General features: G+C 45.6%; 1 protein-coding gene across 1 annotated transcript; it reads left to right on the top strand.

The window, feature by feature from the left end:
* Positions 1-939: 939 nt before the first annotated feature.
* Positions 940-27,521, top strand: LOC136707096 (outer dense fiber protein 2-like). Its single transcript, XM_066680984.1, has 18 exons — positions 940-1,069; positions 3,279-3,329; positions 4,172-4,350; positions 4,599-4,761; positions 5,880-6,002; positions 9,210-9,284; positions 9,635-9,706; positions 9,805-9,921; positions 11,894-12,079; positions 12,235-12,344; positions 12,751-12,886; positions 13,836-13,946; positions 14,331-14,435; positions 14,634-14,792; positions 16,503-16,603; positions 19,103-19,265; positions 23,930-24,055; positions 26,785-27,521. Exons 2-18 carry the CDS (start codon positions 3,294-3,296, stop codon positions 26,953-26,955), a joined length of 2,133 nt encoding a protein of 710 aa, XP_066537081.1. The 5' UTR covers positions 940-1,069; positions 3,279-3,293; the 3' UTR covers positions 26,956-27,521.

The following is a 27,521-nucleotide window of genomic DNA, read 5'->3' as shown; positions in this document are numbered from 1 at the left end:
TTATTGTTAGAAGACTTTTATAATATGTTTAATCATATGTTTTCAGTTTTGCAGAGGAAAAGGGAAAGGACGTTTATTTGTTATATTATTTGCATTTTTGTTAGTGAAACTAAGTTGGAAAAATTATAAAAACCGTATTATGTGCCTGGTACAGTTCTTTAATCATAATTGATCTTGTTAATAATTTATTATTTATTAATTAATTCATTGTCTGTAACCATTATCCAGTTCAGGGCAGCATTCACTCACATTTATGGACTCTTTTGAGTCACCAATCCACCTCCCAATGTGTGTTTTTGGAGCGTGGGAGGGAACCGGAGCACCTGCAGGTTAGAAGTGTTAGTGTTGTTTACTCATGTTTTTTGCAGATGTAGCTACATTTAATCATAGTGCTCATACAGGTATAACATTTCTCATATACAGGAAAGATGTCTTTACGTCTTACTGGCACTTAACATTTATATATTTATAAAGTATATTCATTGGTTTCACCAAAATTAACAAAAGTAGAAAAAAATTGATGATTTTGTTTATTATTAGTTTTTTATATTTGTCTTTTATATTTATCTCTTGCACTATTCGTTATTATTATTATTATTATTATTATTGTTGTTGTTGTTGTTGTTATTATTATGGGGTGTTAAGTTTTACTACGTATTGTTGAATTTAAAATACAATCCAATTGACTAGATTTCACAAAACATTGTTTTTATTAAACAGTTATTTTCCTTCTTATATGTGTTTACTTTGTAAATAACAGTGATATAGTTAATGACGTGTCTGGTTTATTTAAAGTTTTAAAGTACACATTAATGGACAAGTAGTAAATACTGTAAAATTAGAGGTTCTGGTGAACACTACGTGAGTAAAACCACGCCCATTATGACATCGCCTTCTCCTGGCCCCGCCCACTAACCCTGTGTTTTCCTTCAGCTCCGTAGCACTGTATTTATACTGAGAGAATTACACACAGGAGGAGCTCTTTAATGAAGATAATCACTGTTTTACTTCATTCTGAAGCTGTGGGATACACAGAGGAACATTTTATATCGAGTTTGAGCTAAACGTGGTGAGGTTTTCTAAAAACATTTTATTTATGGGCTGATTGTTTAAAGTTTTATTCTTGGTTCTGTTTGGTTTTTATTCTCTGTTCTCACGCTGTAGATATTTATTATGGTCTGAAAACTGGTGTTTTTAATGGAGTAGTTTATTCAAACTTAGCAAGAGAACGTTACAGATATTTACATTATTATTATTATTATTATTATTATTATTATTATTATTATTATTGGGGACATACCTTTGGGGTATTTTCGTTATTAATAATAAATAATGTTAACACTACATTCCACAGAGGGTATTAATGTCTACTCATAAACAGGAATAGAGTTCCCCACTGTAATTTCTAGTGTAATGTTGGCTCTGCTCGTTAATGTTCATATCTGAAGTGTGTAACGTCTTACTGGGACATCACTGAGGTTATAGTTTTTATTACATATTTAACAGTGTATTTAAAGTAGAATGAATGAACTGATTCATAAATAAATACATGGTTTAGTTTTGTTAGCATGTCTTTAACAGACAGGGATTAATTTAGTCCTAGACGTAATCCTTCATTCAGTGTTAAATCTCAGTTCAGAGTGCTGTGTAGTCCAGGACTAGGCTTAATCCCCGTCTCAGAAACCCTCCCATAAGAGCCGTGTTCACTGGGCAGAGTGAGGGCTGTGACAGGTGAAATTACTAAATGTAATATCAGAGTAATGAAAGGGTTTATGTCTGTAGTTAGACCTAAAAAGACCTGAGTGGATTAAAGGGCATTTAACCCTCACCCGTCTGGATTAACAGCTGAACGTGTGCAAATCTACACTCACAGACAGTGGGAGAATCACATATCTCCAAAACAGTAACATTACAGGAGGAGTCCTGCTACACTTCGGATGCAGTTTAATAGAGTTTAATAGTGTTCTCCTCCGAGTGTGTTGAGTCTGATGAACAGAGGTTAGCGTTCTCCTCCGAGTGTGTTGAGTCTGATGAACAGAGGTTAGTGTTCTCCTCTGAGCGTGTTGAGTCTGATGAACAGAGGTTAGTGTTCTCCTCCGAGCGTGTTGAGTCTGATGAACAGAGGTTAGTGTTCTCCTCTGAGCGTGTTGAGTCTGATGAACAGAGGTTAGTGTTCTCCTCTGAGCGTGTTGAGTCTGATGAACAGAGGTTAGTGTTCTCCTCCGAGAGTGTTGAGTCTGATGAACAGAGGTTAGTGTTCTCCTCTGAGTGTGTTGAGTCTGATGAACAGAGGTTAGTGTTCTCCTCCGAGCGTGTTGAGTCTGATGAACAGAGGTTAGCGTTCTCCTCCGAGCGTGTTGAGTCTGATGAACAGAGGTTAGCGTTCTCCTCCGAGCGTGTTGAGTCTGATGAACAGAGGTAAGCGTTCTCCTCCGAGCGTGTTGAGTCTGATGAACAGAGGTTAGTGTTCTCCTCTGAGTGTGTTGAGTCTGATGAACAGAGGTTAGCGTTCTCCTCCGAGCGTGTTGAGTCTGATGAACAGAGGTTAGTGTTCTCCTCTGAGCGTGTTGAGTCTGATGAACAGAGGTTAGTGTTCTCCTCTGAGCGTGTTGAGTCTGATGAACAGAGGTTAGCGTTCTCCTCTGAGCGTGTTGAGTCTGATGAACAGAGGTTAGTGTTCTCCTCTGAGCGTGTTGAGTCTGATGAACAGAGGTTAGTGTTCTCCTCCAAGCGCGTTGAGTCTGATGAACAGAGGTTAGCGTTCTCCTCTGAGCGTGTTGAGTGTGATGAACAGAGGTTAGTGTTCTCCTCTGAGCGTGTTGAGTCTGATGAACAGAGGTTAGTGTTCTCCTCTGAGCGTGTTGAGTCTGATGAACAGAGGTTAGCGTTCTCCTCTGAGCGTGTTGAGTGTGATGAACAGAGGTTAGTGTTCTCCTCTGAGCGTGTTGAGTCTGATGAACAGAGGTTAGTGTTCTCCTCTGAGCGTGTTGAGTCTGATGAACAGAGGTTAGTGTTCTCCTCTGAGTGTGTTGAGTCTGATGAACAGAGGTTAGTGTTCTCCTCCGAGCGTGTTGAGTCTGATGAACAGAGGTTAGTGTTCTCCTCCAAGCGTGTTGAGTCTGATGAACAGAGGTTAGTGTTCTCCTCCGAGCGTGTTGAGTCTGATGAACAGAGGTTAGTGTTCTCCTCCGAGCGTGTTGAGTCTGATGAACAGAGGTTAGTGTTCTCCTCCAACTGTGTTGAGTCTGAGTGTGTAAATATGATGTTTTATCTCTCAGAGACTGGAATCAGTGATGAGTGACCAGCAGATGGATGAGAGCGGTTGTGAGGTAATGTCCTTAAAGAGCTTGTGTCCTGTTTTTCATGTTCTTTCTGAGCTTCTTGTGTGATGTTTCATTTAACAAACACTTATGACTCATTAGATTCTCTCTATTACACCTCAGTACAGATAAGCTCCACCTCCCACTTCTGTCTGTCACTGACCCTACACTGTCCCAGCATGCACCTGCCTCCACTCTGCATTTTTCTAAAAATCAAGAACAAATCAATGGTGCACCTTCACGTTTAAATCCTGAGTGTGTTTTATTGTGTGAAGTGGAACGTAGTGAAGATGTGTGTTAGTTAACGCTACGTTATCATCAGTTAGTAATTTAAAATTCAGATTAGTATTAACTCAACACACACATGAGAACACTGCCTTCCTGCTGTCTGTGGTAATCATCACATTCTGAATAACACTTCGAGAAGGAAGAGAGTGACTGTGACTGACATCACAAAGTAATTAAGGGAATGGGTTTGTGGAGAACATCTGCAACGTATTCCAGGATCATTAAAGTCCAGTCTTTTTTTCTTCTCTCTTCTCTTCTTTTTTCTTCCTTTTTCTTCAATTCTTCTCTCATCTCTACTTTTCTCTTGTCTTCTGCTCTTTTGTCTTCTTTTCTCCTCTCTTCTTTTCTTTTCTCTTTGCTACTCTTTGGTTATTTTTTCTCTTCTCTTCTCTCTTCTCTTTTTTCTCTTCTCTTCTTGTCTATTTTTCTCTTGTCTCATTTTATTTTTCTTATTTTCTTTTCTCATCTCTTCCATTTATGTCTTCTCTTTTTTTCTGCACTCTTATTTTCTCTTCACTTCTCTCCTCTTGTCTCCTGTTCTCTTCTCGTTCTTTGTCCTTTAGCGTCTCTCAGGGATGAGGACCATGTCCTGTGCAGATCTCAGAGAGTCTCCTCTGGGCTGCAGGACGATCAGAGATGAGCTGACGTCGTGTGGCGGCGACGTGACCGAGGCGTCTGTGAGCCGCAGCGAGACGAGATCTCACATCAGTCAGAACCACAGGTTCTCCGATGATAGAACCAGGTGAGGCAGGAGAACAGAGAACCACAGAGGTGCGGCTCAGTGTAGAGGATACAGCACATCGTGAGAGTAACTACTATGTCCTCACTCTCAGTTAACACTAAGAGATTTTATAAACGAAGCAGCAGCTGGTGATTTACATTTGAACAAAAACATACAGAATGATGAAGATGTAGATACCAGGTGTTTCCTGGTGGTGATTAAAGTGTAACGGTCTCGTCCGTGTTTCTCTTCTGTGACTGTTGTGTTAGTTATGAAGAGCAGTCGGGGGATCAGACGGCTCTCCTGAAGACGCTGCTGGAGGCCGAGTCCGCCGCCTCCTCTGCTGCTGCCCAGCTGCTGACCTTCAGAGACTCACTGCAGGACGACAGTGCGAGACTGAGGGGCTTCGACAGGGCTTCGGAGTCTGAGGCAGTACAGAACATTAGTGACAAACCTTCACTAATCTAACTTTAATCTCCTTCATTTACTGACTCTGGTTTCAGATCAGACTCCTCACAGTTTAAATCAGATAAAATTAAACGTTTCCTTCTTTAAACTAATGACTCAGATCCTATTACACGTGTCTTGACTCAGATTTCAGGTCTTATGACTCCTGACTTGACTCAAGCTGCGTTCCAGAGCCTAGGTGTTCAGCCGAGAAACGCAACGTACGTTCAGAGCCATTTAGAGGACGCACCACACCTGTCCTTCATGGCCCTCAGTTACCCACAATCCTCTGCACTTGAGAAAATAAACAAGACCTGGCGAAAGCAGCTTCAGACGTTTCAGGAGCAGAGACTTTTACATTTAAAGTGTAAAATAACTGATTAATTCAGATATAAGTCTCTGTACATTATTTAATCAACCAGTGTTTTACAGCACCGTAGAAAACATATTATATTTAGGAGTAGTGATTTTGTCCCAGTTAAAATTTAAATGTGTAAAGTCTGAGTGTTTAAGGTTGACGTATGAGTTTTCATATATTTTATTAAATAGTATTATGCTGCAGGATAATATTAATAATCAAATACAGTGTAGTTATATTTACACTAATACAGTCAGATCAGACTGCTCCAGGGACGCCTCCTTACACCGCTCGGCTACTGAGGACACGTCCTACCTCTGTCTCAGACTAAGCCCTGGAACCCGGGTCCTGGTTTCAGATCTAATGACCAGTTCACTTCTGACTCTAGACTCGACCCTAAGTTCAGGGTTGATGTCCCTGACCGGACGTGCAGCTCTCCTCTGAATACAGATGTTAGGACATGACTCGACTCTTCAGATCTCGGGCCTCGTCCGTCAACTCGGACTTCAGATCTAATGACTTCTGACTGGAGTCATCACTGAACTCTCATCCCAGTGATGATTAGAAACATATTCCGTCACGATTGAAGAGATTTAACTCTCAGGATGTGTTTGTTTATTGTTTGTTTGTTTATTTGTTTGTGTGTTTGTTTGTTTGTTTGTGTGTTTGTTTGTTTGTTTGTTTGTGTGTTTGTTTGTTTATTGTTTGTTTGTTTATTTGTTTGTGTGTTTGTTTGTTTGTGTAGGAGTTGAGAGGCGCGAGTCTGAGGCTCTGGAGGCAGAAGGGGTTGTTGCTGGAGAAGCTGGACATGTTTAAATGTTTAAACTCGTCAGTCCGGCGGCAGCTGATGGAGTTTCTGCAGCAGGAGGTAAATCAGACTCAGCTCCTGAGGACAGCACTGATCCCAGAGCGACTTCACACTCTTTAATTTCTGCCCTAAAATCACTTTGGAAACATTAGGTTCTGATCAAATACAGCAGAAATAAACAGTTTTTCTCTTCAGTAATACGTTCTGATGAACTGTGATTAAACGTAAACGTAGAGAGATAAACAACAAAAACAAGATAATAAACAGAAACACAAAATAGGCAGCAGTTTCTGTGGTGTTAATTAATACAGAAACATCAGTCCATACACTTTATACAGCAGCTGAGAATCAGTGAGTGACTGGGGGAGTGTGTGAAACTGTCCACAGGTCTGAGGTATGGGTGAGTGACTGGGGGAGTGTGTAAGAGAGTGTGTGAGTGACTGGGTGAGTGTATGAGTGACTGAGTGAGTGTATGAGTGACTGGGGGAGTGTGTGAGTGACTGGGTGAGTGTGGGAATGACTGGGTGTGTGTGTGAGTGACTGGGTGTGTGTATGAGTGACTGAGTGAGTGTGTAAGAGTGTATGAGTGACTGGGTGAGTGTATGAGTGACTGAGTGAGTGTGTAAGAGTGTATGAGTGACTGGGTGAGTGTATGAGTGACTGGGTGAATGTGTGAAACTGTCCACAGTTCTGAGTAAAGGGTGAGTGACTGGGGGAGTGTGTAAGAGAGTGTGTGAGTGACTGGGTGAGTGGGTGAGTGACTGGGTGAGTGTGGGAATGACTGGATGTGTGTGTGAGTGACTGGGTGAGTGTATGAGTGACTGGGGGAGTGTGTGAGTGACTGGGGGAGTGTGTGAGTGACTGGGGGAGTGTGGGAATGACTGGGTGTGTGTGTGAGTGACTGGGTGAGTGTATGAGTGACTGGGTGAATGTGTGAAACTGTCCACAGGTCTGAGTAAAGGGTGAGTGACTGGGGGAGTGTGTATGAGAGTGTGTGAGTGACTGGGTGAGTGGGTGAGTGACTGGGTGAGTGTGGGAATGACTGGATGTGTGTGTGAGTGACTGGGTGAGTGTATGAGTGACTGGGGGAGTGTGTGAATGACTGGGGGAGTGTGTGAGTGACTGGGGGAGTGTGGGAATGACTGGGTGAGTGTATGAGTGAGTGTATGAGTGACTGGGGGAGTGTGTAAGAGAGTGTGTGAGTGACTGGGGGAGTGTGTGAGTGACTGGATGACTATGTGAGTGACTGGATGACTATGTGAGTGACTGGGTGAGTGTGTGAATGACTGGATGTGTGTGTGTGAGTGACTGGGTGAGTGTATGAGTGACTGGGGGAGTGTATGAGTGACTGGGGGAGTGTGTGAGTGACTGGGTGAGTGTGTGAGTGACTGGGGGAGTGTATGAGTGACTGGGGGAGTGTGTGAGTGACTGGGTGAGTGTGTGAGTGACTGGGGGAGTGTGGGAATGACTGGGTGTGTGTGTGAGTGACTGGGTGAGTGTATGAGTGAGTGTATGAGTGACTGGGGGAGTGTATGAGTGACTGGGGGAGTGTGTGAGTGACTGGGGGAGTGTATGAGTGACTGGGGGAGTGTGTGAGTGACTGGGGGAGTGTGGGAATGACTGGGTGTGTGTGTGAGTGACTGGGTGAGTGTATGAGTGAGTGTATGAGTGACTGGGGGAGTGTATGAGTGACTGGGGGAGTGTGTGAGTGACTGGGGGAGTGTATGAGTGACTGGGGGAGTGTGTGAGTGACTGGGTGAGTGTGTGAGTGACTGGGGGAGTGTGGGAATGACTGGGTGTGTGTGTGAGTGACTGGGTGAGTGTATGAGTGACTGGGGGAGTGTGTGAATGACTGGGGGAGTGTGTGAGTGACTGGGGGAGTGTGGGAATGACTGGGTGAGTGTATGAGTGAGTGTATGAGTGACTGGGGGAGTGTGTAAGAGAGTGTGTGAGTGACTGGGGGAGTGTGTGAGTGACTGGATGACTATGTGAGTGACTGGATGACTATGTGAGTGACTGGGTGAGTGTGTGAATGACTGGATGTGTGTGTGTGAGTGACTGGGTGAGTGTATGAGTGACTGGGGGAGTGTATGAGTGACTGGGGGAGTGTGTGAGTGACTGGGGGAGTGTGTGAGTGACTGGGGGAGTGTGTGAGTGACTGGGTGAGTGTGTGAGTGACTGGGGGAGTGTGGGAATGACTGGGTGTGTGTGTGAGTGACTGGGTGAGTGTATGAGTGAGTGTATGAGTGACTGGGGGAGTGTATGAGTGACTGGGGGAGTGTGTGAGTGACTGGGGGAGTGTATGAGTGACTGGGGGAGTGTGTGAGTGACTGGGTGAGTGTGTGAGTGACTGGGGGAGTGTGGGAATGACTGGGTGTGTGTGTGAGTGACTGGGTGAGTGTATGAGTGACTGGGGGAGTGTGTGAATGACTGGGGGAGTGTGTGAGTGACTGGGGGAGTGTGGGAATGACTGGGTGAGTGTATGAGTGAGTGTATGAGTGACTGGGGGAGTGTGTAAGAGAGTGTGTGAGTGACTGGGGGAGTGTGTGAGTGACTGGATGACTATGTGAGTGACTGGATGACTATGTGAGTGACTGGGTGAGTGTGTGAATGACTGGATGTGTGTGTGTGAGTGACTGGGTGAGTGTATGAGTGACTGGGGGAGTGTATGAGTGACTGGGGGAGTGTGTGAGTGACTGGGTGAGTGTGTGAGTGACTGGGGGAGTGTATGAGTGACTGGGGGAGTGTGTGAGTGACTGGGTGAGTGTGTGAGTGACTGGGGGAGTGTGGGAATGACTGGGTGTGTGTGTGAGTGACTGGGTGAGTGTATGAGTGAGTGTATGAGTGACTGGGGGAGTGTATGAGTGACTGGGGGAGTGTGTGAGTGACTGGGGGAGTGTATGAGTGACTGGGGGAGTGTGTGAGTGACTGGGGGAGTGTGTGAGTGACTGGGTGAGTGTATGAGTGAGTGTATGAGTGACTGGGGGAGTGTGTAAGAGAGTGTGTGAGTGACTGGGGGAGTGTGTGAGTGACTGGATGACTATGTGAGTGACAGGGTGAGTGTGTGAATGATTGAGTGAGTGTATGAGTGGGTGGGTGTGTTTCTGCCTTGTGCTCAGAGTTTCCAGGTTCACTCTGGACCCACCACAAGGCTGACGTTCTTACAGAAGGTGAACAAATGAACGGCTGAATGAATGAATGGATGAACATAAGTCTTTCACAATTAATCTAAACATTAAATCTGTTTGTTGTTGTGGTTGTTGTTAGATGCGTCGGAGTGAGGCAGAGGAACATATCAAAGAGTTGTTGAAGAGACTGGATCAGACGGAGCAGGAGAATCAGGTACAGCTGTGATCACCGTGGCCCTAACCACTGAAACATTCACTCAGAAACTTCACAGACACCAGAGTTTATACTGGGAAGGTATTACAAGGAATCTCAGAACATCCCTGTGAGGATTTGATGGTATTTAGCCAGCTTTAGGATCACAAACACTTCCCAACTGTACTGAACAGAGCTCCATCAGTCCAGAGAACACAGTTCCACCGTTCCACAGCCCTGCGCCGCTAGGATTCATACCTCTCCAATCAGAGGCGGCTAACAAAGTATGCAGAGCAACAGCTGGACTGTGAAGATAGAAGCGAGGAGGTGGTTGTAATGTAATGGCTGATGGGTGTGTGGTGGTCCCCCAGGGTTTAAGGCTGTCTCTGACTGAGAGAAAGGGGAAGGTCCAGGAGCTGATGGCCCTCAGGAAGAAGGAGATGGTGAGTGGGTTGTGTTGGTGTGGTGGTTCCTCTGGTCCAGAACCAGGTCTGACAATGATCCACCACTGTGTGTGTGTGTGTGTGTGTGTGTGTTTCAGGAGAACACTCAGTCTATGATCCAGCTCTCTCACTCTGTCGACTCGACAAGAGCTCACCTCCAACTTCAGCTCCACAACAAAGAAACAGAGAACTCACGTCTCACGGAGCACCTCCAGGTACGGTCCCCTCTGATAAACAGGGTTCCTCAGGGGTCCTTTCTCTTTTTAAAGGTGCACTGTGTGAGATCTGACACATTTATACAGCGTCATACGGTTAAGGGTAAAGTAAAGGTGGGGTTAAGACCAGTGGCAGATGCTGGTCTTTCAAGGAGGGGAAGCTCAATTTCGGCCTACATCATAAAATGTGTGGGTTTATTTATACGTAAATTCTACCCTCTGTTCCTTTTAAAGAAAATGATCTGTGACCCTGTCGTACCAACAAGGCGTCTTTTCCAGGGACTTAACTAGTGTGCTCTCAATGGCCAGCAGAGCTAGGCTTAAACGGCCTTGGCCCATGTGAAGTGTGTCCGCCTGTGAGTGCTTTGTGACGGTGGAGGGGCTCAGCAGCACCCGCTGGACAGAAACTGAGATAGAAGTCAGAAAGAGTGATAGAAGTCTCCAAACACAAGCAGCTACAAAAAAACCACCAGAAATAGAAGCTCAGTTTGTCGCTAGTCGTTTTTAACAAAGAAAATGCCGCTAGGATGATTAAGAAAATATCCGGTTCAACTCAGAACAGAATGAAAATGTAACGCTCCCACGGATCTTTACACCAAAGGATCGCTGATTCGCTCATTTCGCTGTCAATCAAAAAGGGATTCAGCCTCAGACAGATCGTCCAATCATCATGCAGAAGCTGAGCGTCCGGGCCAGCCGAGGCCAGCCCACTGCCCCATAGACCCCCAGAGACGCTGAGCGTCCGATGGGCGGGACAAAGCCCAGCATTTATCCAATCACTCGTCTCGTTTCGCTGCACTTCGCTGCTTCACTATTGAACTCTGTGGACACTCAGCGTCCTCACTGTTTAAAGCACTGTGAAGCTGTGGGAATGATTGAGAGGAAAGCCATGTCTTTACCAGTGATAAGAAGCTGATTCTGAACAAAAGTTTAGAGCGTTGTAGTGCACATTTATTCAATGACATGAATTGTCATGTCTGGTGTGGTGTGGTGTCTGGTGGAAAGCAGATTAAGTTCCACATTAAGTGCTGCTGCAGGTACACACTGAGTAATACACGAGCCTGAAATTAGCATCTTACTCACAAGTTCCTTCTTCAGATTTCCCATTCCACCTTAAAAGCCCCTTCAAATTAAACTTCTCAATGTTTCGTCCAGCTGTGCTGTTTGTGTACATAGTGATTTATTTACTGTTCTCAGTGTTAAAACCCCATTCATCAACACTGTTTAAAGTGGAGCAGAAAACTCGAATGAGATGTTGACTACTCAGTTTCCTCACCTGCTCTGGACCTGTGCTCATGTGCCAGTGAGGAGAGCTGCTGAGGACTGTGCTCTCTCTCGTGCTGTCGCTACACTGCTCTCACACCGACAGAGAATGACTACATTCTGCATCCACACAGTGAGCCTCCTGAGCACAGTAACTACTCCTGTCCTCCCTGGACATCTATACTCTGTGTTGGTGTGGACCTCTGGTAGTGCTTTGGGTGATGGAAACGTACCAAGTAAATATGATTTATTATTATTATAAGATGCATTTGTCTGTTGTCTCGAGTGACTGGCCTGATTCACTGATAATGTGAGTTTGTTGTGAATGTTATAAGCTCTGAGTGAGTCAGAGTGACTTTTATTATTATTTTCTCATTAATAAGACGTTAAGGTGAGAGATGTGGCTGAGCAGGAGAGAGGGTGAGGCTGAAAGGAAGGGTGTTGCTGAATAAATGTTTGGCTCTGAGACGCTAGTGTGACCTCTGCTGGCAAAACCTCAGATAGTGCACCGTTAATACAGTGTTGTTTACTCTGTTCTCTTCACGTGTCAAAATGGTTTTTAAGGGTTTTGCTTCCATCCTAATGGTTTATGTTCTCTTTAATACAGGGTTCTTTAATGGTTCTGTGCACTTCATGATTTAATTAAATACACAATGTGCACTGACCTCCAGAGACGAGGCTTTACAGCAGTGTGTTGTTCCGTGTCCAGGTTCTGGAGAGGACAGTGTCTCAGCAGAAGTTGGACAAGGAGAACCTCAGAGCTCAGATCAGCTCTGTCTCCACAGCAGCTTCAGACGAGAGAGACACACTGAGAAAAGCCTGGAGATCTCACAGACTCCGAGCGGAGAAATTCACCAACACCATGGATACACTCCACAATAAAATCAGAGAACAGGTCTGTGTGTGTCTCTACCTGTCTGTCTGTCTGTCTCTCTCTCTCTGTGTCTCTTTCTCTCTGTCTCTGTCTCTCTCTCACTCTGTCTCTCTCTCTTTCACTCTCTCTCTCTCTCTCTCTCTCTCTCTCTGTGTGTGTGTGTGTGTGTGCTTTAGGAGGAGAAGCTGGCTGAAGTTCGTGCTGAGGGCGACAGGTGGCGCTGTGAGCAGGAGAAAGTTACAGAGGAAAGAGTGAGACTGGACGCAGAGATAACCACAATGAACGAGTAAACACACACACACACACACACACACACACCCTCTCTCACACACACACTCTCTCTCTCTCACACACACACACACACACTCCCTATACTCCCTAATACTGATCTCAGTATCTGATCAGATTTATGTATCCGTTTACTCAGGCTTTAGTGAGATTATTAGTGTGTGTGGTTCTTGTTCAATAACCATCAACTATTAACGCAGACAATTATGTGTGTGTGTGGAACAAGAACTTTTTATTACTCTGTCATTGACGTGAAGCAGAATAGCACCCCCCTGTGGAGCAGGCTCTAAATGTGAGTAGTGCGCCTTGTGGTGCCCACCGTGAGTTACAACCCAGTTACAGGAGGATCTTCACATCTAAATCTGATCTAAAACCTAATGTGTGTGTGGGTGTGTGTCTCACAGAGAGATCTCAGTCCTCAGCGCTAAGCTGCAGAGAGAGAGACAGCTGGTGAAGACGGCAGATGATCTGCTGCTGGAGAAAGTGGAGAAGCTCAACACAGAGATCTCAGAACTGACTCTGAACAACACCACACTGAGAGTAAACACCTGTCTGTCTACCTACTTGTCTACCTGTCTGTCTCTCTGTCTACCTACCTGTCTGTCTCTCTGTCTACCTACCTGTCTGTCTCCCTGTCTACCTGTCTTCTGTCTACCTACCTGTCTGTCCATCTACCTACCAGTTTACCTGTCTGTCTCTCTGTCTACCTACCAGTCTGTCTCTCTGTCTACCTGTCTGTCTCTCTGTCTACCTACCTGTCTATCTGTCTGTCTACCTGTCTGTCTCTCTGTCTACGTACCTGTCTGTCTACCTGTCTGTCTCTCTGTCTACCTGTCTTCTGTCTACCTACCTGTCTGTCCATCTACCTACCAGTTTACCTGTCTGTCTCTCTGTCTACCTACCTGTCTATCTGTCTGTCTACCTACCTGTCTATCTACCTGTCTGTCTCTCTGTCTACCTACCTGTCTCTCTGTCTGTCTGTTTGTCTACCTGTCTGTCTACCTACCAGTTTACCTGTCTATCTGTCTGTCGCTCTGTCTCCCTACCTGTTTGTGTCTCTGTCTACCTACCTGTCTGTCTGACTCAGAATAACCTGTCATTATTTTGAATATAGATCTGGGTGTTGGTGTAAAATCGTCCCCACACAGCTGGGATATTCATTCATTCATTCATTCATTCATTGTCTATAACCCTTAACTCGTTCGGTGGGTCCAGCAGTGGGTACCGTTACCATGGCAACACACGCAGCCCTGAGACAGAGGCAGAGACTGAAATGGCTGTTTAATGAGGCGCTGTAGTGAGGCACTTTACCTTAAAACTACAGCTTCAAATGACTGTGATGCTTCACTGAGCTCCGCCTCCATCTCACTCTCTGCTGGCCCTGGACCACAGCTACTCACATAAAGATACGATGAGCTCTGATCATCACTGGTTTACTCCTGCAATTTACGGTCACGAGAATGACTTTCCATCATTTCTGTCCTTCCAGGCCTCCGTAGCTGAACTGGAGGAGACACTGCAGGAGTCAGACTCCGCCCTCCAGCTCCAATCGGCTCTGAGTGAGGAGAGAAAACGAGAGCTGGAGGAGCACCAGAGTCAGGTCCGTTATCACCTGGAGTTTACATCACACACTGAACAGAGCCCCGCCCTTAGAAACCAGAGTACATCTGCAGCCTGTGGTGTGTGTGTGTGTGTATGTTAACTCCTGAGTTATTTTAATGCACACATTTGAAAGTCGGAGGAGTGTTGCTTGTCTGATCTCCTGGTCTCTCCCCCTCTCCCCCTCTCTGATCTCCCAGTTCTGAGAGTTCATTTTACCTGTGTGCTCTCTGAAGGGTTAAATACCTGTGTCATGTGTGTTGTGTGTATGTGTGTGTGTTGTGTGGTAATCCTGTGTGTGTGTGTGTGTGTGTGTGTGTGTGTGTGTGTGTGTGAGATAACCTGGTGTGTGTGTGTGTGTGTGTGTGTGTGTGTGTGGTGACAGGTGGCGAAGCTGCAGGTGGAGGTAATGGAGCTGAGGATACGACTGGAGAGTCAGTTTCAGGAGAATCAGGAACTCAGTGAGGGGAGAGAACAGGAGGTGACTCAGGTAACACCCCCCTAACCCTCAGAGCGACGAGCAAAACCCTGACACACGGAACAAACACCAACACGGGACACACCACAGGGATGGGGAGCCTGGCCTGCACCTGGACAGGGGAGGAACACGGCCTGTTTGTTTTGTTTGTACATGTGCAGCAGTGTTTCTGATTTGTCTGTTTGTTTGTTTGTCTGTTTGTTTGTTTAGCTGCGTCAGTCTCTGCGTGCGCGTGTGAAGCAGTTGGAGGTGTTTCCTGAGTTGCTGAACTCTGCAGAACAGAAACTGCAGCTGAGTCACATGCAGCTACAGTGCTACAACACCACCGTCACACACAAGACCGAGGCCATCACACAGCTCTCCACCAAGGTGTGTGTGCGTGAGTATGTGACAGGTGTTCTTTTGAGTGTGTGTGTGTGTGTGTGTGTGTGTGTGTGTGTAGACTTGAACACTGGGCTGAAGTTATGCGGCTAAACCAAGAGAAATCCTGCTTAGTGCAGCATCCCAGGTTATTTACATTTACACTGACAGCTGTTAGCCACCAGGAGGCAGCGATGTTCTTCTGTATGTAGTCAGTCAGACTACACATTCCACGCTACATACACTCCCTAAAATCGTTGAGATGGGGTCTACAGGTAGGAATGAGAGGGGTGGGGGTGGGGGGTCTTTGTTTATCACACGGTGTCATGGGACTGAGAATGTTGCATAAACCAGTGAGAATCCACCAAAAACTGTTTTGTAGCCAATTTTGTTTCCCACTCATTTCTTCCACAGAGCGTCTGTTTACACCGGGCACTGAACTGTATTTTTGGTGATTGGATCACTTTCAGATTTCACTCCACATGAAAACCCAGGTGTAAACAACACCCCTAAAATGCACTGTAAAGGGATTAAGGTCAGATCACTCACACCACATTCGTGGATGGATCTCGTCCACATTTAACACGTGTGTGTGAACAGAATGTGTTTCCACATGAGGACAGTGAAGGACAGAGAAACGTGAGCGGAAGCGCGTCGGCCGAGAGGACGGACAGCACAGGGCTGTGTTTTTCTGAGGATCATTGTTGAGGAATGACAGGAATTCTGTAAAAACTGAACACAACTATTTCCCCAGTCTCAACTGCTCTGTCGTGTCCAAACATTCTTCTGGACAGTGGTTCCTCTGGCCCCTGCAGAAACCCCACTGCAGCACGCAGCCTTTTCCTCAGCGGCGGCAGACAAGTCCCGGCCTGTTTTTAAAGATTTATTCCTGAGGTTTAAGAGCATATAACACACTGGGAGCAGGTGAGAGACTGTGTTTACAGCCGGTTAGAGCAAGGGAAACAGAAATGATGAACACAGTGGTGTGATTTTTACACAGGACTTTAATATCTGACTCATCTGGTCTGACTGGAATGCTTTTAATGGCAGGTGTAAACAGAAATCCAGATTAAAGAAACACATCTGAATGGCAGGTGTAAACAGAAATCCAGATTAAAGAAACACATCTGAATGGCAGGTGTAAACAGAAATCCAGATTAAAGAAACACATCTGAATGGCAGGTGTAAACAGAAATCCAGATTAAAGAAACACATCTGAATGGCAGGTGTAAACAGAAATCCAGATTAAAGAAACACATCTGAATGGCAGGTGTAAACAGAAATCCAGATTAAAGAAACACATCTGAATGGCAGGTGTAAACAGAAATCCAGATTAAAGAAACACATCTGAATGGCAGGTGTAAACAGAACTCCTCATTCTGACATGACCCCCTTTTACAGAAAGACCACACCACTTCAGTTATGTGTTTCCTTCTGCGTTGCATCTAATCTGAATGTACCTAGTCTGATGCATGTGTTTGAATACATTAACTGCTTATTTGAATATATCAGAATATGTAATGAGCGGTGTGTGTTCTCCCTGTGGGTTTCCTTGCGTGTCCATATGTGTGAGTGAATGTGTGAGTGTGTGTCGCCCTGTGACGTGTGTGTTCCCACCTCGTGCCCAGTGATTCTAGGTAGGACCCACTGCCGCCCTGAACTGGGTAAGGGTTACAGACAATGAATGAATGAATGAATGAATGACCTGTGTGTTTTCAGCTGGAGGAACTCGAGCAGAAACTGAAGTCCACTCTGGAGATGAAGGAGTCACTGAAGGAGGTGAACTCTCAGCTGCGGCACAAACTGGATTCACTGCAGAAGTGAGTGGAGGGTGGGGGTAATTAAAGGGGGTATGAGGGGACAAAACAGGAGGGGGTGGGGGTATTTCTAAAGACTGGTTCCTCAGTCTGTGTTCTTTTAAAAATCTGTCCCTCTTTATTCACCATCTTTAAAAGTGCTGTAATTAGGTGTACCCCGAAGTTTTAAATCATTTGTGTGTAATGGAAATTTACAATTCAAAATTCAAACGTTCTCTGCTCTTTTGTCATTTTACAGTAACTGTTGAGTTAAATATCACAGTTCTCTTTTTCATTCATTCATTGTCTGTGGCACTTATCCAGTTCAGGGTGGTGGTGGGTCCGGAGCTTACCTGGAATCACTGGGCACAAAGCAGGAACACACCCTGGAGGGGGTGCCAGTCCTTCACAGGGCGAACAATTGTCATTTTATTAAACAAAAATATAAAGCTGAAAATGGCGAGTCCCGCTCCAGGTGACTGTCTGTGCGGAGTGTGGTGTGTTCTCCCTGTATCTGCGTGGGTTTCCTCTGGGTGACTGTCTGTGCGGAGTGTGGTGTGTTCTCCCTGTGTCTGCGTGGGTTTCCTCCGGGTGACTGTCTGTGAGGAGTGTGGTGTGTTCTCTCTGTGTCTGTGTGGGTTTCCTCCGGGTGACTGTCTGTGAGGAGTGTGGTGTGTTCTCCCTGTGTCTGCATGGGTTTCCTCCAGATGACTGTCTGTGAGGAGTGTGGTGTGTTCTCTCTGTGTCTGTGTGGGTTTCCTCTGGGTGACTGTCTGTGAGGAGTGTGGTGTGTTCTCCCTGTGTCTGCGTGGGTTTCCTCCGGGTGACTGTCTGTGAGGAGTGTGGTGTGTTCTCCCTGTGTCTGCATGGGTTTCCTCCAGATGACTGTCTGTGAGGAGTGTGGTGTGTTCTCTCTGTGTCTGTGTGGGTTTCCTCTGGGTGACTGTCTGTGAGGAGTGTGGTGTGTTCTCTCTGTGTCTGTGTGGGTTTCCTTCGGGTGACTGTCTGTGAGGAGTGTGGTGTGTTCTCTCTGTGTCTGTGTGGGTTTCCTCTGGGTGACTGTCTGTGAGGAGTGTGGTGTGTTCTCTCTGTGTCTGTGTGGGTTTCCTTCGGGTGACTGTCTGTGAGGAGTGTGGTGTGTTCTCCCTGTGTCTGCGTGGGTTTCCTCCGGGTGACTGTCTGTGAGGAGTGTGGTGTGTTCTCCCTGTGTCTGTGTGGGTTTCCTCCGGGTGACTGTCTGTGAGGAGTGTGGTGTGTTCTCTCTGTGTCTGTGTGGGTTTCCTCTGGGTGACTGTCTGTGAGGAGTGTGGTGTGTTCTCTCTGTGTCTGCGTGGGTTTCCTCTGGGTGACTGTCTGTGAGGAGTGTGGTGTGTTCTCCCTGTGTCTGTGTGGGTTTCCTCCGGGTGACTGTCTGTGAGGAGTGTGGTGTGTTCTCTCTGTGTCTGTGTGGGTTTCCTCAGGGTGACTGTCTGTGAGGAGTGTGGTGTGTTCTCTCTGTGTCTGCGTGGGTTTCCTCCGGGTGACTGTCTGTGAGGAGTGTGGTGTGTTCTCTCTGTGTCTGCGTGGGTTTCCTCTGGGTGACTGTCTGTGAGGAGTGTGGTGTGTTCTCCCTGTGTCTGTGTGGGTTTCCTCTGGGTGACTGTCTGTGAGGAGTGTGGTGTGTTCTCTCTGTGTCTGCGTGGGTTTCCTTCGGGTGACTGTCTGTGAGGAGTGTGGTGTGTTCTCTCTGTGTCTGCGTGGGTTTCCTCCGGGTGACTGTCTGTGAGGAGTGTGGTGTGTTCTCTCTGTGTCTGTGTGGGTTTCCTTCGGGTGACTGTCTGTGAGGAGTGTGGTGTGTTCTCTCTGTGTCTGCGTGGGTTTCCTTCGGGTGACTGTCTGTGAGGAGTGTGGTGTGTTCTCTCTGTGTCTGCGTGGGTTTCCTTCGGGTGACTGTCTGTGAGGAGTGTGGTGTGTTCTCTCTGTGTCTGCGTGGGTTTCCTTCGGGTGACTGTCTGTGAGGAGTGTGGTGTGTTCTCTCTGTGTCTGCGTGGGTTTCCTTCGGGTGCTCCGGTTTCCTCCCATGCTCCAAAAACACAGAAAGTGGATTGGAGACTCAAAAGTGTGTCACACTGTGAAGGACTGTTCCCGCCTTGCGCCCAGTGATTCTGGGTAGGCTCCGGACCCATCACTGCCTTGAACTGGATAAGGGTTACAGACAATGAATGAATGAATGATTTCAAACATTCTCCCACTCTGTTGTCTACTCATTTCATTTCATTTCAGCATCTGCTTCCAGTTCTCAGTTTATCCCACACACACATGACAAGAACAAACCTGTTTCAAATGTGTATTCTCCATCTCCTCTGAACTTTATAAAAAACAGTGTAGAAATGAACAGAGTCTGCTAATGATCAAACATCCAGACATTCCAACATCCGTTACTCATATTGATGTAGCCGAGGGCAGTTATATCCACACATGGCACTGGAGAGTATTATTGCTATTATTGCTAAGTGTTGACACGAGTGTGTGTGTGATTTAAAGGAAGCTGGAGGAGACAGAGCGGGAGAACCAGGACCTGGTCAGTAGACTGAGCATCCAGGAGGTGACGCTACAGCTCAGCAGTGGTCAGCTGGAGCAGCGCTCGGCAGAGTGTGTGGCACTACGCCGCCACCTAGAGGGCGCCCTCAACGACGTCTCCCAGCAGGCCAGTCTGCAGCACCTGTGCCTGAAGAGTTCAGACAGCTGCTCCTCCAGCGTCAGGAGGTGGTGGTTCACTGCCGTCACAACCTCTGCTCTACAGGGATGAGGTGGAACATTGCTGTGAGGATTTGATGATGGGGACGAGAGCAGTAATGAGGTCAGGAAGTGAGGGCGGATGATCAGATCAGAGCTTTTCCACCGCATGGTTTGTACTCTTCTTGACTCAACTCTACACGACTTGACTTTACTGGGTTCTGCTCGACTTGACTCTATTCCACTCGACTCTGTTAGGCTCTACTTGGCTCTACTCAACTAGCCACTACTCGACTCGAGTCTGTTCTACTCAACTCAAATCTACTTGGTGCTACCCAACTGTAGCTCTACTGTACTCGGCTTAATTCTATTTTACGCCACTCATCTCAACTGGCCTTTTCAGTTTCTCCACCAGGTGAATCAGGTCCTGGTTCTGGATGCGGGTTCTTGTTTAGTGGCTGTTCTCTCGTGGTTCAGAGCGAGTCGTGTAGGGACTAAACCGTGGCGTGTAAACCTTGCAGAGCGCTGATCGTCCAGAGAGAGTCGTCACTCTACGCCACGCGACGCAGACGACCAGCACCAACTCTCCATCTGTAAAATCTCCAGCTGCAGCAGAGATCACGTTTGTTTTTATCCGACTCACGACGGCAGCTCGTAAAATGATGCCGTGGTCTTTTGAAGAGGTTCGAACGCTCCTCGGATCGGTGGCCGACGAAAGAATCCAGCGAGAGCTGGACGCTGCAACAAGGAAGGAACAAACTCTACTGATCTGTCTGAACTGATGACGGAGCTGTGTTCAGTCCCAAACAACAACAACACGCCGATACACCATGAGTAAACACCGCTTAACGCTACCGCCGCCGTTGTTGTGGAGGGTCTTTATAGTGGAAAACCAACCAAGTACTGAACAAACAGAGACGAGTAGAGTAGGTTCCATACAGTGAAAAAGCTCCAGTTCAGTGGCTCAGTGCTTGTTAGCCCTCACTTGGCATTGAGCTTGCTCACAAAAGGTTTTTGTACAGTGTTCCTAGTTCCTTGCTTTTCTGTGGAGTTTACACATACTCTGTCAGGAATGGGTGAACTTTAAAGAGCAACATCAGTGGCCTTTTAGCACCCCCCACCTCCACAACTTTATCCCCGTGGAATGTAATTGTTTTGGAGAAAAGAAGAAAAGGAGAAGTCCCTGGCTCCGTAACAATAAACCTGTCTGGTGTTCTGATGGGTTCTGCCAATGTAAACAGTCCAGATCCAAAGGCACTCTGCTCCCCGCGGCGTGTTCTAGTGGCTGACTGCCCACACTCTGTCAGTTCAGATCAGTCTCTGTTTCTAAAGTGTGTTTAAAGGCCACAGAAACCAGGCAAAGTGCTGCATAATGAAATAAACGGTGAATGAACTAACATCATCACTGACCGAAAAAACATGTACGTCTGTGTTTGTGGTGTCACAGCAGCTGTGTGAACAGTTAATGATGAATGAACCAATAGAAATGCTCCAAAATTACTCTGAATAACGTCTTTTTTACAATGACTTCCACTGAAAGTTAAGGTTTTCTCTTGTAATGTTACTGTTCTGGAGATAGATGCTTTACTTGAACAGTGACAAATGTAGAATAAATGAATCTAATTTAATGAAACATGAAACCAATACAAACTATTTCCTGGACATAGAACTGAAATCCATACAACTATTTAGAAAGAAAAAGCCTGGGGATTTAAGTAGGTTTTGAATGGATTTGTGTGTGTGTGTGTGTGGGTGTGTGTGTGGGTGTGTGTGTGGGTGTGTGTGTGGGTGTGGGTGTGTGTGTGTGAGTGTGTGTGTGTGAGTGTGAGTGTGAGTGGGTGTGTTCATAGCTGATTTTGGCGAGGTCTCACTGCTGATTCAGGTTGTGTTAAGACCACGTGACGTTAACCAAACACTGAATGGAGACGATTAACGCAGAAATGTTTTTTCCTAACTTTCTGATCTAAGAACAGTTGGTATTCTTTAAAAATATTTGTTCTCATCTATTTTCTTGAGCCTGAGTTGAGCATGAGTTCAGGTAAAACTCAGTTTAATCAGAATTACTATAAACAATGTCTGATTTAACAAGCTTAAAAGTGTAGATTGTTTTTAAAACACTGTTAATTTCCACATGAGAAAAGAGTCAAACCTGAGTCTGTTTTTCTGTCTGTTTCCTCTTCACCCGCGTCTAATCACAGTTTACTGACAGTTTTGAACCCTTACTTTGACCCTTCTCTTCGTTCACGTTGCTCTGAGCTGCGCAGATTTAGATAAACACTGGGAATTATGGTCCAGTGATTTTTAAAAATGTGTCTCGCTGCGTTTATAAATGAAACCTCACTCCAGAAGAAAAATCGATGGAGTGTATTGAGGTAGATGTTAAGACTGTGTTTGAGAACTTGTTCAGATTTTGGAGAACTGCGTTTCAGAACATTCGTATGAACGTACGAAGTGTTTATCTTAAAACCATTTTTTTATCGGAGAGCTTTAGTGACTTTAGTGGTTTCTGAACCTCCCCTGGCCTTGATCTTTAACGAAGCTCAGAACACTGCCTTTCGAAGACACAGTGAAGTTATGAGTGAGTTACACAATAATAGTTCGGGTGAAGCTGAAACTCCTACACATTCCACATCTTAGAACTCCTCTTCCCTCCTGTGGGTGTCCTGAGAGACGGGGTGGGGGTCCATGCGCACTGCTGAGAAACCCAGAGTTCACCTCCGCTGGGTGGGACAGTGCACGCAGAATCAGCAGAATCAAGTTCTAAACACTCAGTAAACTCTCAGTAAACACTCAGTAAACTCTCAGTAAACTCTCAGTTAAGTTTGGAGCAGGAACAGAGCAACATCCTCATCTCGGTTGGTGCTTTTCAGCGTTTGGAGTCTCTCCGTTGTCTAAAAACCTCCAGATGGCGTTTCTCTGCCGTGAGCAGAGAGAGAGAAAGCCTAGCACCGGACCCAGACACTTTGTTTTTTTACCTATTTACAGACACTGGGGCTTTGTAAACACATTAGAGCGGTTTCCAGAGCAGCACATGGAGAGGACACACACTCAGAGCTTTATACACAGGGTGTTTTATGATTAAAACCTGCTCTGTTACAGAACAAAGAGCTGCTCGTCTATAAACCACTGACAGGTCCAATTTTATAAAAATAAAAGTAGTTTTTGATTATAGCCATGAACTCCCTTTTAAGCTTTTAAGTCCCTCTCTTATATAAAAAGCTCACTGGAAAAGAACTTTGTTGCCATGGAGATAGCACAACTAGCAAAACAACTGAGTTTTTTAGCTGTGTTCATGTTACTGAGGTTTTCTGGGTCTGTGTTTGTAATTTATGTGACATCTTGTTCCTAGAGACAGACCCGGCCTTGTACCAGTGTGAGTCACTGGAAACCACCAACAAACCACACCCTCAGCATCATCTCACCCTCCACTCCTACAGCAGTGGACTAAATGTACTTACATCAGCTTCTATTTTTCTCTACGGGAGAATCCCATTTCTCCTCTTACACTCCACTGTGTTTGTCCTAGGGGTGGGGGGCTCAGCTCTTGTTGGGACAGAGGGGTGGGGTGAAGTGTGAGGGTGTCATGGCTCTTTTGGAGTCACACTCCAAATGGAGGGTTATGACACATTGTGAATCAGTGGCGAGACGCTGCGCAGCACCCAAAGACACCCACGGGTGTCAGTGTTTCCTCCTTTAAACTCTGTGAACCCCAGTGTATTCTCTGAGTTTAATGTAGTTTCAGTGGATTATGGCCTTTACTTCAGAACGAGCAGAAAATGTCGCTGGTAATATATCGAAATGTCCAGTTCCACCTTAAATGCTGAAGCAGTTAGATTTTCTGTAATGTAATTGCCTCAGGCCACTGCAGCATTTAAGGTGGAACTGTAGTGTGAACAGAACTCTGCAGAATGAGAATCTGAGCTGAGCTCCATGTCACAGAAGAGTGAGGAGAGGGGGGTAATCTCTGATTGTGGAACTCTTCTGAAGGAGAATGAGGCTCTAAATGTAACTACAGTCCAGCAGCTCCTCTGATATCACTGCAGACTGGTGCAGAGCTGCTACAGAGCGGCGCTAGTCGCCTGGGAATGAAGCTGCTCTGTTTTATCTGTGTTCTGATGAAGTATCAGGGTGTTGAAGGGTCGTCTCGTGTCGTAGGGGGAGATTTAACCACTGCACCCTGTAACTCAGCTCCAAGGAGAAATGTGATACTGAAAGTAGATACCCAGCAGATACCCTTGCCCAATATCAAGTGACTGACTGAGGGGTATAACTCTCCCCAGCACTGGGCTGCGGAGCAGTGGAACGGTGTTCTCTGAAGTGATGGAGCTCTGTACTCTACACCTAGGGTCTGTTGGAGTGATGAGTGTGATCCAGAAACAATCAGCATCGGGACATCACCTCACAGATATTTATGTGGCTGAATGCCATCAGATCCTCACAGCAATGTTCCAGAGTCTAGTGTAGAGTCTCCCTGGAGAGTAGAGACTGTTCCTGCAGTGAACAGAGAACACACTCCTGATTCACCCCTTCAGCTCACTTCAGTCTGTGTCCAAGACATTTGGAAATGTAGTGTTAGATGTTTGGAGATGCAGATGTTCTGTAACACATCTCGTGTGTGTGTGTGTGTGTGTGTAGGTGTGTATGGTGAAGGAAAAGGCCTCCTCTCGTGAAAATACTTTGAAGTCCAGGATCCTGGAGCTGGAAATGGAAATCAGTCGCAGAGAAAACGAACTGAAACAGCTCAAACTCAACAAACACTCTGTAAGCATCTGTACAGACCCCCCCCCCCCCCCACACACACACACTGAGACCCCACCCCCACCCCACCACCTCATTAGGGTTCTCAGGAACCAATCAAGTACCAGACATTACCCCAAGGCAAGGCAAGTTCCTTTGTAGAGCACCTTTCAAACAAAAGCAATTCAAAGTGCGTTACAGAAAAAAAAAATAATTAAAAGCCAGAATAAAAGTCATAAAAGTCCAATTAAACAATTACAAAAAAGAGTAAAATGATTAAAACAATTTAAAATGATACAATAAAAGAAAATAACTAAAGGTTGTGAGTCAGTTCTTTAGATTTGAGGGCTCTCGAGTCCAGATACGCAGCCAATCTGTGTCTCACTGCTGTTCCCAAAGAGAATAATCTCAGATTTATCTTTATTCAGCTGCAGAAAATTGTGTCCCATCCATTTAGTGATGTGTTCAAGGCACTTGTTAATGAGTCACTGGACCAGAGTCGTTTGGGGACAGCACTATGTAAATCTGAGTATCATCTGTATAGCTGTGATAGGAACAGCCCATAGTTCTGTAGAATCTGGCCAAGAGGAAGCATTTATAAATTAAATAAAAGTGGACCAAGAATAGAGCCCTGGGGGACACCACAGGTTACTGGCATGTTCTCTGAAATATTATTTTCTATTTCTACAAAGTAGTTCCTGCCTTCCAGGTAAGAAATGAACCACTTCAGGACTGTTCCTGAGAGTCCAACCCAGTTTGCGAGTCTATCTATAAGAATCTTATGGTCAATGGTATCAAAGGCAGCACTAAGGTCAAGAAGTGATAGAAGAGATACAATTCCATCCTCTGTATTTAAGCGAATGTCATTAATTACCTTGATTAGAGCAGTCTCAGTGCTGTGATTAGACCGGAACCCGGACTGGAATTTGTCAAGGCTACTGTTAATGGACCAGAAACTAGTAATTTGCCTGAAAACTATTTTCTCAATGATTTTGCCACTGAACGTTAAAATAGAAATTGGCCTGTAGTTTCTTATCAGAGATGATTCTAAATTGTTCTTTTTTAGAAGAGGCTTTACACTGCAGTCTTTAGTGAGGAGCTCGGAAAAACCCCGACATGAGTGAGGTGATTACAATGTGGAGTATGACTGGTGTAGTGTGCAACACACTCTTTAAAAAATTGGTTGGTAGTGTGTGGAGACTGAAAGTGGATGATTTGAGATGATTAACTGTGTCAGTTAAAATATTACTGTCAACAGAACTGAACTCTGACATTTTAACTAAGGAGTCTTTACGAGGTGATGGAGAGGGTACAGACTCATTGTTGGATATAGATGTACTAATCACTCGTCTGATATTCTGGATTTTAGTGTTAAAAAAGAATGCTCTAAACTCATTACATCTCTCAGTTGATACTAATTCAGGGGCCATTGGTGTGGGTGAGTTAGTAAGTCTGTGGACCACGGTGAAGAGGATTTTGCTGTTGTTAATGTTATTGTTGATGAAGCTAGAGAAATAGGATTGTCGTGTTTTGCATATTGTCGCGTTGTATTGACGTAGCCTATCTTTGTAGATTTCTTTGTGAAAATGAAGACTTGTTTTACGCCATCTGTGTTCTGCCTTGTGACACTCCCTCTTTTGGATTTGAACAACAGAAGCATTTCTCCATGGTGCTTTCTGTTTGTAAGACATAGCCTTCACTTTAACTGACACAGTCTCATTCATAACACTGACCATTTTTGTATTAAAACTATTCAGCAGATCATCCACAGTGTTGGATCGTTCACATGGTGTAGTGCACATTTTACTCATGAAAAGTGTAGCTGTGCAGTCCTTTATCATCCTTTTCTTGACACAAACTCTTCTGTCTCTGACTGGTGAGGCTCACATATCAAAGAACACACAGTAGTGATCTGACAACGCGACGTCGTTCACACTGACATGCTGAGACTCGCTGAGATAATGATATCCAGAGTGTGACCATGAGAGTGTGTACTCCCTGTAACATGAGGTGTACCCCACCCCTCAGGAACACTCACTGACACTCAGTGATATAAACTGGACCCAGTGATCCCGCTGTGGGTAAACCTGTGGTCAGTCGTGTCTCTTCTCGTGCAGTGAATCCTGGGAAAGTGAGAGACAGCGCCCCCACATGGAGATGGGTTTGCCTTGAAGCCCAGGTGTAAACACACTACGGTTAGCGAGGGCCTGCTGTGATCAGTTGGACATTAGTTATCGCTGTTACAGCAGAACATTTCTGTTCTAATCATACGCCGTCTGTAGAATCTGAATTCTAAAACTCTATAGGATGGTTTCTCAGACAGAAATTAAACCTAGTCTTAAACCACACAGCATTTTGTGTTGGGATTTTCCACTGAAAGGATGAAGTAGTCCAGGACTAGGCTTAATCTCTGTCTGGGAAACCACCTCTATAATTACATGTGATGACGTAAGCTATAGTTTAAACCATAAATAATAATTCTCATCATATTTCTGACATGTTCCAGCACTGCGTTTTCCTCATTCCCACTTTCTCACAGCGTTCTCTTGAGTCCGACACGGACTCTGCTCTTTTACAAATAAACAGAGGGTGTGATGTGACGTAGGCGTTAAACAAAACAACGTTAAATAAAGTGATATTTTAAAGTGATGCTATAATCACACAGACCCTGCACTGAAGGAGGCAGCTACTGAACATTAAAGACTGTTAAATGAACGAATGAATGGATTAATGGATGTGCTGTGTGTCCCCAGAGCGAGAAGCACTTTGAGATGCGTCTGAAGGACCTCCAGGTGAGTTTGGACCAATCAGAGAGCCACAAACAGGGCATCCAGAACTACCTGGACTTCCTCAGGAAATCCTACTCTGCCATGTTCGAGGACCACCTGCCCTCGGTGTATGGCTCCTCACATTACCTCAAATAACACTGCACTGTGTGTGTGTGTGTGTGTGTGTGTGTGTGTTTATCACACTGTAAGTAACAAACCCTGTTAAAAGGATCATGTCGCTGTAAAGAAAATCATTCAAAATGTTAATTAAGGTTAAGTGGTTAGTAGGTAAGGTACAGGTGTGTGTGTGTGTTTGTGTGTGTGTTGGGGACAGAGGGAGAGAGTGTGTGTGTGTGTGTATTTATACAGTTGTGTGCAAATAAATGCATACAGTGTGTTTTTATTTATTTAAGTAAAATATATATTTATTTTAATTCAGAGCTACAGCCCCACTGACCCCAACAGAGCCCCCACAGAACCCCCACAGGGCCCTCACAGGGCCCCCACAGAGGCCCACAGGACCCCACCACATCAGTGTCAGTGCAGTATGAGAATGTCCCAGAGTCAGATCTGCTCTGTAGAAGGTGTTTACAGTCATCCCTCACATGGGGCGGGTCCTTCACATGGGGGCGGCCATGTTTAAAACAGGGTTTCGTACAGAGACTCTGACATATTCAGGCCACTAGGAGTCAGTGTAAGTGCTGTTTTAGAGTGTGGAGAAG

The sequence above is a fragment of the Hoplias malabaricus genome, chromosome 9 (genome assembly GCF_029633855.1).
Source record: "Hoplias malabaricus isolate fHopMal1 chromosome 9, fHopMal1.hap1, whole genome shotgun sequence".
Taxonomy (NCBI): domain Eukaryota; kingdom Metazoa; phylum Chordata; class Actinopteri; order Characiformes; family Erythrinidae; genus Hoplias; species Hoplias malabaricus.
This window is presented reverse-complemented; position numbering and strand designations above follow the sequence as displayed.

What these genes read in the sequence shown, in the direction of transcription:
- LOC136707096 (XM_066680984.1), top strand. Translation starts at nt 3,294, where the DNA reads ATGAGTGACCAGCAGATGGATGAGAGCGGTTGTGAG. An exon ending in TGGAGTTTCTGCAGCAGGAG is followed by an intron (nt 6,003 to 9,209) that starts GTAAATCAGACT and finishes GGTTGTTGTTAG; the next exon opens with ATGCGTCGGAGTGAGGCAGA. An exon ending in ACAATAAAATCAGAGAACAG is followed by an intron (nt 12,080 to 12,234) that starts GTCTGTGTGTGT and finishes TGTGTGCTTTAG; the next exon opens with GAGGAGAAGCTGGCTGAAGT.